The sequence below is a fragment of the Podarcis melisellensis genome (assembly GCF_964234715.1).
Source record: "Podarcis melisellensis genome assembly, chromosome: 9".
NCBI classification, from domain to species: Eukaryota; Metazoa; Chordata; class Lepidosauria; order Squamata; family Lacertidae; genus Podarcis; species Podarcis melisellensis.
In genome coordinates, this window is record NC_138541.1 from 2,416,730 (window position 1) to 2,429,221 (window position 12,492).

The 12,492-nt window shown below is 47.7% G+C and overlaps 1 protein-coding gene and 1 long non-coding RNA gene across 2 annotated transcripts in view; both read left to right on the forward strand.

The window, feature by feature from the left end:
* The window catches only part of LOC309377862, a 102,891-nt gene that overhangs the window by 51,011 nt on the left and 39,388 nt on the right, over positions 1–12,492 (forward strand). The gene's annotated exons all lie outside the window — the stretch shown is intronic.
* HSPA12B (heat shock protein family A (Hsp70) member 12B) overlaps positions 1–12,492 on the forward strand; it is a 56,592-nt gene that overhangs the window by 4,712 nt on the left and 39,388 nt on the right. The window contains exons 2-4 of the mRNA XM_081924983.1: positions 5,507–5,568; positions 10,900–11,000; positions 11,684–11,808. Of these exons, the coding sequence (XP_081781109.1) occupies positions 5,526–5,568; positions 10,900–11,000; positions 11,684–11,808 (269 nt within the window). The 5' untranslated portion in view covers positions 5,507–5,525. The remainder of the gene's footprint in view (positions 1–5,506; positions 5,569–10,899; positions 11,001–11,683; positions 11,809–12,492) is intronic.

The following is a 12,492-nucleotide window of genomic DNA, read 5'->3' on the forward strand; positions in this document are numbered from 1 at the left end:
ATGCTCAGGGGCCCTTTTCTTGTTATGACTCATGCTCTGGCACTCAAAAGTAGTTTGAGGGCCACACCTGCCTATACCTTTTGTAATAATATCTCTGTCTGTCATCCTGATGCCCCTCCTTTTTGTTGTTGTTGTTTAGTCATTTAGTCATGTCCGACTCTTCATGACCCCCTGGACCAGAGCACGCCAGGCCCTCCTGTCTTCCACTGCCTCCCGCAGTTTGGTCAAACTCATGCTGGTCGCTTCGAGAACACTGTCCAACCATCACATCCTCTGTCGCCCCCTTCTCCTTGTGCCCTCCATCTTTCCCAACATCAGGGTCTTCTCCAGGGAGTCTTCTCTTCTCATGAGGTAGCCAAAGTATTGGCACCTCAGCTCCAGGATCTGTCCTTCCAGTGAGCACTCAGGGCTAATTTCCTTCAGAATGGATTGGTTTGATCTTCTTGCAGTGCATGGGACTCTCAAGCACTCCTTTTTTAGTGAACTATTATTGGATGATTAGTTCTGAAGAAGTTAAAAAGTTGAGTACCTGAGGATGCTTTGTAAAAGGAAAACCAGGTTCCCAAAGTTTCTTCTCCCCCAACTTTGCCACCTGATATTCAGTAACACACATTCCGATCTAAAAAGTGGGGTTGGGTGGAAATAAGATGGTTAAATCCAGAGTCTAAAAGTAGCACTGAGGAGTACTCCAAACCTCCATGTCCATGAGTTCAGTAATCCTTATGACTGAATTCAGATAAACAATTTATCAAGAAAACCCAAATAACTGCCCGGTCCTTCCATTCAAAAGAAAACCCCCAAAGCAGCTTGCAAATTAAAACCTGCACACCGCACTGTATGAAACACCGGCAGCTCTGTAAATAAATTGCCCTTGGTGATGATGGTAATCTTAAGACTGCTCAGCCGCAAGCTGAGACAAGCCTTGCAGAATCTGAAGTACAACAGCTTAGCTCCAATGGCATATCTGCAATTACTTTGCACCTGAACTGCTAGAAACTGCCTGAAAACACAGATCTAAGGTTTTGTAAGCAAAATGGCCAGCAAGCCTTTCGGGAGATGACTAACTTGGTCAAATCCAAACCATCTGTTTCAATCTATTTCTATAACCACTTTAGCAGTCATGGAGAATCCTGGGAACTGCTGTTTGTTATGGCTGCTGAGTGATCTCATGGAGCTGCTGTTTCTGGCACCCACCAGCAAACTACAATTCCCAGGGTTCTCCATGATTGTTCAGTAGTGAAGGTAAAGGTAAAGGAACCCCTGACCGTTAGGTCCAGTCGTGGCCGACTCTGGGGTTGCGGCGCTCATCTCACTTTACTGGCCGAGGGAGCCGGCGTACAGCTTCCGGGTCATGTGGCCAGCATGACTAAGCCGCTTCTGGCGAACCAGAGCAGCACACAGAAACACCGTTTACCTTCCCGCTGGAGCAGTACCTATTTATCTACTTGCACTTTGACGTGCTTTTGAACTGCTAGGTTGGCAGGAGCAGGGACCAAGCAACGGGAGCTCACCTTGTCGTGGGGATTCGAACCGTCGACCTTCTGATCGGCAAGTCCTAGGCTTGGTGGTTTAACCCACAGCACCACCCGCATCCCATAATGATACTTTAAATGGAGAATAGCAAATTTAGAACAGAATAGGGGGGGAAAAACCTAGTAAAAAGGTGAACCAGGGCACTATGAACCATATATTTAACAAATCAATTTGGTTCCCTTTATTCTACTCTGATTAGAGAGCTAGTGTAGAGACTGTTGAATCAGGAGGCCTTTGGTTCAAATCTCACACCTGCCATGAACTCACTAGGTAGTGTTAGTCAAACCCACTCTCAGCCTTGACCCTTCCATCTACAATATGGGAATAATAATCCCTGTTTACTTTATAGGGCTGTTGTTAGGATTAAAACTATAAATGCACTGGAAGCACTTTTAATATGATGCCTCAAATGATGGAGGCAGACAGGATGTGAACGGGGATCGCCCCAAAGTTGGTGGGTTGACAGACTGCCAAATTATGGACCACCTTTAACTTCTCTGCCTAAGAACATAATCAGAGGCTGTTGGATCAGGCCAACATCCCGTCTTGCCCTAAATCCTGTTCTCACAAGGGCCAGGCAGACGAGGCCCTGGCATCAGTTTGATTGGCGGCCCTGGTCTCTAATGCAGAGGGTGTGCTCTTTAAACCAGCTTTAGAGATCTCCGCAGCTGATATCACAGGAGTCATTCTCCATCCCCTTCCCACCCATTCCTGCGTCTCTATTTATAGCCGGCGCAGTTACGGAAATGTGTTCCTGGTCAGGAAGAGCCGGGCAGCTGCAGTTTCAGAATGAGATCTTTCCTCTCAGGACTTCCGGGGTTTGGAGCGGACCATTTGGAACACGGGGTGTGGCCCCTCCTCAGATAGCCTGCTCCTGTTGTTTGTGCCCAGTATCTGGCGATCGTTGGCATATCGATTCTGATCATTGAGGCGTGTTTGGTGATAGATCAGCTCACAGCCAGGCAGGAATGGATGGCTGTGCTGATTTCAGTTTCTCTCACAGCTGACCTACACCATGAATTTAAGGCACATCTGATAATGATGATGATGATTATGATAATTTATTATTTGTACCCTGCCCATCTGGCTGGGTTTCCCCCGCTACTCTGGGCGGCTTCCAACAAATATAAAAAATACATTAAAATGTCACACATTAAAAACTGATGCACATTTAAAGCACACAACTTTCCCCCATAGAATCCTGGAAACTGTAGTTTCAGTCACACAGTCACAAATCATGTGCTTAAAGTGTGTATTGGATGTGCTTTAGACGTGTGGCTCTGCCGCCTCGTTTTTCTACTCTTCAGTTTGGCTTGCCCCAAATTCAAGTGGACTTGAACATTCACACACATTCTTGTTCCTACTTTGTCAAGCAATTTCCCCAAAGGGTATGCATTGTATGCTCGAACTCGGGACAAAAGGAAGAAACATGCTAAGAGGAAGGCATGCTTGGCAAATCCACACCGTGGTCAACTCCTGCCTGGAAACCAATCTCCCCACTGTGGAAGGATGTGTGGATTCAGAACTGGCCTCCACAGTCACTTACAGACTCACTGTTAAGACCAGGGGTCAGCAAACGTTTTCAGCAGGGGGCCGGTCCACTGTCCCTCAGACCTTGTGGGGGGCCAGACTATATTTTGAAGGGGGGGGAGAACAAATTCCTATGCTCCACAAATAACCCAGAGACTCATTTTAAATAAAAGGACACATTCTACTCATGTAAAAACACACTGATTCCCAGACTGTCCACAGGCCGCATTTAGAAGGCGGTTGGGCCAGATCCGGCCCCCGGGCCTTAGTTTGCCTACCCATGGTTAAGACCATGTTCATGGAAGACAATCTTACTCAGCTACGAGTGATTGCCAGAGAAGGAGGAGGACCAAATTTTGTGGTCAATGCACATCCCCACCTGAGACAAATGTTCAATATCACATCTCACCCGCCTTTCGCAATGGCTACTAATCACCAAAGCCCTTTCCAGTGTGTGTCATATTCCGTTGGACTTCAGTTTGCTACATTTTATATGTTGTTAAAAATATGTATTTCATAAACAATAAGCCAAAGCTCTTCACAACAAAAATACTTAAAACCACGTGATAAAAACATATTTTAGAAGTTAAAAACAGACGTCAATTAGCTTTTGTGGAAATATGTTTCCTTAATTGGCTGCATAGGCCTGGCAGAATAGAAAAATTGTCAGCAGGCATTTAGAATTTAAAACAGAAGGTGCCTTCCAAATTTCTATTTGCAGAGTATTCCACAACTCTGAGTGATGGCACTAAAGCCTTGGTTTCTTCTTGCTATCAAACGAGCCTTCTTGAGGGATGGGCAGTGACGCTCCTGCAGAGAATCTCAGGAATCGAGCTGGGATGAAAAGCCTCAGGAAATCCCTGGACCCAAGTTTTTCAGGGCTTTGTAAACTAAGAGAAGGACCTTGAACCTGGCATGATTGGAAGTGGGCAGCTGTTTTCACAATGGCAACACATGTTGTTGGGCAAGTGCCCCCGCCAGCAATTTGGCCGCAGCATTCTGGACCAGCTGGAGCTTCCGAACCAAACCCAAGGACAACCCCACATAGACCGCCTTGAGGTTGCCAACACAAGGAGTCTTCAGACCATTGCAACATGAATAGAGCGTTCTGAAATATGCAGTGTATGGAGTGCATGGGCTATGACCAAAAAAAATACGCATTTGCCAGCAAGCAACACATATTGATGGGCTTGGCGTGATGTTGCCTTCTGGAAATCTGAGGGTGGGCAGTGGGGTGTTCAGAGAGGTCTGCCAGCATAATGGCATCTCAGCAACATTACCATCCTGAAGGAGCGTCTCCACCCCCATTGTTCAGCCCAGACACTGAGGTTCAGCTCTGAGGGCCTTTTGGCAGTTCCCTCCATGCGAGAAGTGAAGCTACAGGGAACCAGGCAAAGGGCCTTCTCGGTAGCGGCACCCGCCCTATGGAATGCCCTCCCATCAGATGTTAAGGAAATAAACAACTATCTGACTTTTAGAAGACATCTGAAGGCAGCCGTGTTTAGGGAAGTTTCTAATGTTTGGTGTTTTATCGTGTTTTTAATATTCTGTTGGGAGCCACATAGAGGGGCTGGGGAAACCCAGCCAGATGGGCAGGGTATGTATGTATGTATGTATGTATGTATGTATGTATGTATATCATCATCATCATTATCAGATGCCATGGACTGGCTGGACACAGATGAATGATGGGAGGAAGGAACCAGCTGAAGAACCACCAAGGGAACAAGGCTCAGAGCCTGGGGATTGGTAGTGGGACGATGATGAGTGGTCAGATGGAGATGAGAGGGAAGACTGGGAAGAGGAGGTATTGGAAGCTGAAGGGATAACAGGGCTCTGTGAGCAGGGAGACTCTGTGACAGAGAGAAGTGCAGAACTAGAGGCAGAAGCTGAAGCAGGAGAGGAGGGAGGCCAAGAGGCAGAGAGGAGTCTGGCTGAGGAAGAAGTCAAGGTGTCTCCCCCTCTCTTGTGACCAGCTCCCCTCCCTCTTCGTCTCCCAGAACCAGGAGAGGCGTGAAGAGGGTGGAGGAGAGGCTGGCTGCACACAGGCCTGGAAAAAGCCCTGGAAAGGAGGGGACTTATATGGCTGTGGGGAGACAGGGACTTTCAGTCTGGGCAACTGATGCATGGTGTAAAAATATGTGGAGTTTAGCATTAGCTGGAAAAATAAAGGCTTGGAGAGCCCTGAAAAATTCATTGCTGCTTGTTGGGATTTTATCTTATCTACAAGAAGTAAACACAGGACAGCCTCTCCACAGCACAACATGAAATTTGGCTTCCTTGATGGTTTCAAGTACTTTACCCACCGAATATTAAATCATTTTTGTATATGCTGTGCTGCCTTTTTGTACTTCTATTGGTTTGCTTTATTTACTTCAATAAAATCTTTTAAAATAAATAAATCAGAGGGCAATTTGACTGGGATGTTCTGTCTGTCTTTCAGCCAGAAAAGTGATGTGAAGATGTCAACGCTTGTGGAACCAGCAATGCACACTCTCCAAATCGGTAAGAAATACTGGAAGATAATCAGTGATATGGGAAAACTGGGCATATTCAGCCTGAGAAAATAAAAGAAGGTGGGTGGCGGGCAGATGACCTGGGTACCACTTTCCAAATCTCTGAAGAGGTTGAAGACAATTTCTCTACTGCCTCAGAGGGCAGTAGACACTAGACCTGGTAATCTTTCCTCCCTGTTACTTACCAAAGCTCTGGGTGGGAGTTCTGTCCAAGGCCAAGGGAAAGGAAAAATAACACGTTGTTGTTTCAAACATGTTTTGAATTGGCAGCCTTAGCTGTGTTGCGTTCCTGAACTTTCTGAGGAATTGATAAGTGTCACTTCTACAACAATGTTGGGCTTGGGGATTTCTGCAGAATAGCCAGAGGCAAAACAGAGAAGTTGCTTAGGAGGTGGCACTTCTGAATGTGTTGAGAGAATATCAACCCACCTTCCCACTTACCTATCAAGCTCCTTTCCTTAAAAAAAACACAACTCCAGGCATTTCAATTGGACTTTTTTGCTGGGGGAGCAAAGATGGACAAAGGTGCAAAGCCCTTCTAGCTACACCTAGGGTCTTGATCCAGATTGTGGTCTTTGTGCTGGCAGTGTGTGAGAGAGAGTGAGACAGACAGAGAGAGAGCGAACCTGAACTCTTGCAGAACTACACAATCAAAATCAGAATTCATGTTGTTGTTGTTTAGTTGTTTAGTCGTGTCCGCCTCTTCGTGACCCCCTGGACCAGAGCACGCCAGGCACTCCTTTCTTCTACTGCCTCCCTCATGCTGGTAGCTTTGAGAACACTGTCCCACCATCTCGTCATCCATCGTCCCCTTCTCCTTGTGCCCTCCATCTTTCCCAACATCAGGGTCTTTTCCAGGGAGTCTTCTCTTCTCATGAGGTGGCCAAAGTATTGGAGCCTCAGCTTCAGGATCTGTCCTTCCAGTGAGCACTCAGGGCTGATTTCCTTCAGAATGGAGAGGTTGGATCTTCTTGCAGTCCATGGGACTCTCAAGAGTCTCCTCCAGCACCAGAATTCAAAAGCATCCATTCTTTGGCAATCAACCTTCTGCAGTTTTCCCACAGGCATCTGGTCAGCCACTGTGAGAACAGAATGCTGGACTAGAAGAGCCATTGGCCTGATCCTGCAGGCTCTTCTTATGCCAGTGGCCATTCCACTTTTCTCGGGGCCGAGTTTGGATTGCCTGCTCACGTAATGGCAATTCTTTTTGCACAGAGGAGGCCGAGGGCACGCTCCTGAGTGTTTCAACTTATCTGTGGCATGATTTATAATTTACACCCGTGATGTTATTGTTTCCTAAGAATTTGTGTACCGTTTTGCGAGGCATCCTGTTTGCTGCGTGAGCTCAGATCCAGCGGCTTTGATCCCAAAGCAGCTATTTGTTTTCATTTCGGCAGAGTGCCTCTTTCATTTCTTCCCTTCTTCCCCCCCAAAGTAAGAAGATCTGGGTAAAGAGCCTTCTCTGAGAACATGTTGGTTTCATTTCAAAATCCTGGCTGGTTTCTGTCTATTTTTTGTACCAGATGAAATATTAACATGACAGGCACCCGAGACAGAAAAAGCCACTTAGGGAATCGGAGAGAAGGATCTGGTGTCGTGTCTCTCCAGTCGCTGATTCTTCACAGCGAGAGTTGCTGAGACTAATCTCTGGAGCTGTATTTGGAAAGGGACAAAAAACCCACCATCTTTGACAGGCTCATAAAACCCAAGCCTTTTAAAACGACTTGCTTCTCCAGGCATTCAGCCAGGAGCTGCGATGGAGTAACTCTCTCAAAAGTTGTCCTTCTTGGGACGTTGGTGGTCTGAGAAGGACAGAGGGGGGCCTACTTTAAAGGGATGGTAATCTTTGGTTATACCGTATATAAAGAAAATACTGTCTGTCTCTGCCTTTGCAAACGGGGGCAACCAGAATGATCAAGGAAATGGAGCTACTCTTGTAGGAGGAAAGGTTGAAATTTGGGGACTTTGGGGAGAAAAAGCGAGTGAGAGGTGTAATAATAATAATAATAATAATAATAATAATAATAATAATAATAATATTGTTTATACCCTGCCCATCTGGCTGGGTTTCCCCAGCCCCTTTGGGCGGCTTCCAACACAATATTAAAATACAATAGTCTGTCAGACATTAAAAGCTTCCCTAAACAGGGCTGCCTTCAGATGTCTTCTAAAAGTCTGGTAGTTGTTCTTCTCTTTGACCTCTGACGGGAGGGCGTTCCATAGGGCGGGTGCCACCACCAAGAAGGCCCTCTGCCTGGTTCCCTGTAACTTGGCTTCTTGCAGTGAGGGAACCGCCAGAAGGCCCTGAGAGCTGGACCTGTGTCTGGACTGAACGATGGGGGTGAGGACACTCCTTCAGGTATACTGGGCCGAGGCCGTTGAGGGCTTTAAAGGTCAGCACTAACACTTTGAATTGTGCTCGGAAACATACTGGGAGCCAGTGTAGGTCTTTCAAGACCGGTGTTATGTGGTCTCGGCGGCCGTTCCCAGTCACCAGTCTAGCTGCCGCATATACGTGTCTGGAGGAAGTTGGACAGCAAAGGGGTTTCCCCCCTCTCTCATAACACAGGAACTCGTGGACATTGGATGGAGCTGAATGTTGGAAGATTCAGGGCAGACCAAATGAAATATTTGCTCCCTCAGAGCAGATAGACTGTGGAACTCCCTGCCACAGGAGGAAGTGATGGCCACCAACTTGGATGGCTTTAGAAGATGATTAGAGAAATACATGGAGGAGGAGAGGGCTATCGATGGCAATGAATCCTGCTTGCAGGTTTCCCTTTGAGGCATGTGGTTGGTGTTCCTATTTCCCAGGGACAGTCCTGGATTTACAGAAGTGGTTTCTGATCTGATCCCAGAACGTCCCGCTTTTCCTTCGGACGTCCCTTTTGTCATCGGAGAAATGTTGGAGGGATGCCGAATTAGAGAGGCCATTGGCTTGATCTTGCAGGCTCTTCTCGTGTAGTTTTGGGCTACACACCCCGTGGCCACTGCCAGGACAGGATGCCAGGCGAGATGGGCGCTTGGCCTGATCCAGCCGCGCTCCTCTTAGGGTGCTGTTTGGCAAGTGCTTACGCAGACCAGCCTTGCTCAAAGCAGGCCTTGAGATCTGAACCAGCGCCCCCCGGCCCCCTTCCAGCTCTGAGAAGAGGCCCTCGCTGCTAGGGGTCTCAGATGCCTTGCAGATAAAGTGACTCTCCTCCACCACCTCCTCCTTCTCCTCCTCTCCCCTGAACCAACAGCTGGATCCTGTCAGCCAAGAAGCCATACTTCTGGCCTGGAACAGGGCAGCAGTGATTGGGGGGGGAGCAATTAACTCCATCCCCTAATTGGAACCATCTGTGGCGCAGGGGAGTGCGGTCTATGCGCCGACGGGACGGAGACATGTCTGCCTCATTAAGCGCGCATTGCGTGGGTGAGACGAGGCGTCCAGCACACCCAGGGCTCAAATCCACACGAACACCACACATAGCTGTCAACGTTTCCCCCTTTTTCAAGGGAATTCCCTTATTCCGAATAGGATTCCTCACAAGAAAAGGGAAAAGTTGACAGCAAAGCCAGAGGCGTGTTTGCTTCAGATAGCGTAGAGAACGACACCCGCCTCTCTTGAGCTGGAGCAGAGTCCCCTTCTTGGAAAACTGTAGTCTGCAACACACACACACACACACACACACACACACACACACACACACACACCTCCTTTTTTCCAGGCTTGAGGTTTCTTATTTGCAGCTTGAGTCTTATTGATTTCAGCAGAGCAAAAGAACCAGTTTGCACATTTGGGGCAACCAAGTGGCAAAGACCTCCCTGGCTTGAGGGTTTTTAATAATAATAATAATTTTAAAAAATTATTTATATCCCGCCCTCCCCAGCCAAAGCTGGGCTCAGAGCGGCTAACAATAAAAGTAACACAGTTTACATAAAATCACAATCAATTAATTGATATGCATTCTAAAATCAATTCAAAATCAAATTAATGGCAACCATTGGGCCAGAGTTATGTGAGGATTACCGAAAGAGGGGGTCAGACTGTGCCCTGGCCAAAGGCCTGGTAGAACAGCTCCGTCTTGCAGGTCCTGCGGAAAGATGTGGAATCCCGCAGGGCCCTGGTCTTTTGTGACAGAGCGTTCCACCAGATGGGGGCCACGGCCGATAAAGCCCTGGCTCTGGTCGAGGCCAGCCTAACCTCCCTGTGGCCCAGGATCTCCAAGATCACTACAGATGGTGACAGCAGCCACAAGAAAGCTGCAGAGGTAGCGCAGGATAGTGCGCACCCCAGAAATTATCTCTTTCAGCTTCTGCCTTCTGGAAGAAGGTACAGGGTTATAAAGACTAGGACTAGCCACCTGAGAAAGAGTTTTTATCCAAATGAGATTTTGGTTTTAAACGTAGTCTAAGGTAGTTTCTGTGGGAGTATATTGTATTTAATTATGGGGTATCAGAGTTTTTAGGGGGTTAACCAGGCTGGGATAGCTGGGATAGCAGGCTTGTTGGGTTTTGAATGTCTGATGTAGATTTTTCTCAATTTCCTTGTTCTGTATGGGACAATGACAATAAAGATTATCATATCATATCATATCGTATCGTGGAATGCCCTCCCATCAGATGTCAAGAAGATAAGCAACCATCTGACTTTTAGAAGAAGACATCTGAAGGCAACCCTGTTTAGGGAAGTTTTTATGTGTGATGTTTTATTGTGTTTTTAATATTCTGTTGGGAGCTGCCCAGAGTGGCTGGATAAACCCAGCTAAATGGGTGGGGTATAAATAAATAAATTATTATTATTACTACTACTACTACTACTACTTTTATTATTAACATCATCATCATCCCTGGTGGCATCTACGGTTAGGGCTAAAAAGTTCCTGCTTGAGAGCTTGGCATCAGTGTGCAGGCAATACTAAAACACACATCTTCCTCCCAAAGAATCCTGGAAGCTGTAGTTTGCTAAGGGTGGTAGGAACTGTAACTCTGCCGGGGTTAAACCACCCAGATTAAGGGTAGTTTTTAATAAGGGTTAAATTCCCTGGATTCTTTGGAAGAAGTTCATGTGCTTTAAATTGGCATCAAATGTGCTTTAAACGGTGTGGCTCTTCCTAGATCGACCAGTGGGGCTGACTCTGTATCTGTGGCAGCTTCCTTTATTCCTTTCACACTTCTCTTTCAGCCCTGCAAATGAGGAGCCTGACACAAAGCAAAGAGCTGATGTGATTAAAAATAAATGCTTCCCTTCCTAGTCACCTCGAGGGAGATTCCCACTCATTCTTGGTGACCAGGACAGGGGCTTTCGCAAACCTACCTATCTCTTCTTATCCGCCAGGTGCAAACGGAGAGCGATCCCGCACCCCGTCTCCCCAGAACTCTCCCAGATTCCACAACGAAAGCTGCAACATCGCCCCTCTGACGCCGTCCCAGTCGCCGGTAAGCAGGGAAAACGGGATGCGAACCAAAAATCGACCCAGTTCAGAGCAGTGCCCTGGGGAGGTTCACAGGCAGGGGTGAGGGTGATAATCCCTGCTGCCCCACCCAAAATTGCCTAAGTTCAGTCTATTGCCTGCCATGTCCCTTTGAGCATTCATCTGTCCTTGTTTAAAAAGCGGTTGTGACAGCATCTTGTGGCAGTGAGTCCCAGAGGCCACCAGCAGTGTGCAAAACACGTCCTTTTCGCTTGTCTTAAGCTTGCTGCCTACAACAGTTCTCTGTCTCTTTCCCCCTTTCTCCCAGTTTTATTTACTTAGGTGGGAAGCATTTTTTAAAAGTGAAATGTTCAGATTCCTGCATCGCAGGGGGTTGATCTAGATGACCCTTGGGGTCCCTTCCAAGTCTACAATGCTAAAGCAATCCTCCACCATCTAGCCTGCGGTGGAACAGTCTGGGATTCCACCATCTCACTCTGAGCAATGGGTTAAGCCAGTCTTGACCATTCAGGTGCCTTCCAGAGGGTTCAGACTACAAATCCTATCAGCCCTGGTCTGGGACTGATGGAAGTTGTTGTCCAGATCATTGGGGGGGGGGGGGCAAAGGCACCACTAAGCCCACAGATTCTTAGTCGGATGTGGTGAAATTGCCCTCCAGGAACTGAATCCTCTGCCTTCCGTTTCCAGAGGAATGAAATCCGGATGCGCCAAAGCACTCCCTTCTCTGTGGTGGTAGCCATTGACTTTGGGACCACGTCCAGCGGCTACGCCTTCAGTTTTGCCAGTGACCCAGAGGCCATCCACATGATGAGGTACGTGGCATTGCTGGGAGGAAGAGTCCTGCATCGCCGGAGGGTTGGACTTTGGGGTCCTCTACGATTCTAAGAGGGTCAGAATGAATTCCCTGCAAGCCTCCCCCTGCGTTAAACATTCACCTTCTTAAAATCCCCCTCTGTGAGGTTGAAGGGTGAACTGTCAGGCGGCACAGGATCCAACCCCCAGGGCTGGTCGCCAGGAATGGATAAGACAAGGAAAAGTTCTTACCAACTGCTTTTTATTCAATATTCACAGAGAGAGGCTTAGGAATGCTGCCTCTTGGAAGAATGGCGTTGCCCTGAGTGAGTCTCCACCCGCTCCCTCTCTCATGCGCCATCGCTATGGGTGCTGAAAAGTGCATTCCCTTATTCCGAATAGGATTCCTCGCAAGAAAAGGGAAATGTTGACAGCTCTGCCTTTGAGCTCTTTGCTCTCCTACTTTCAAGGCCCGCCAGGTTCTGGGAGAGGGAGGGTCTGGAATGCTTTCCAAAGACTCTGCGTCCGTCATCTGTGCTTCTTCCTCGTCCCGTCGCATTAATTCCCAGCTTTCCCCCTCATCTGCCTCTGAGCTGTGACCTCCCTCAAATTCTGAACTGTCGTCTTCTCTGGAAGGGTCAGGCTGGGAAGGCGGTCTCCACCATGACCAGCCCCTGACATGAATTTTACCTGTACCTTCTCTT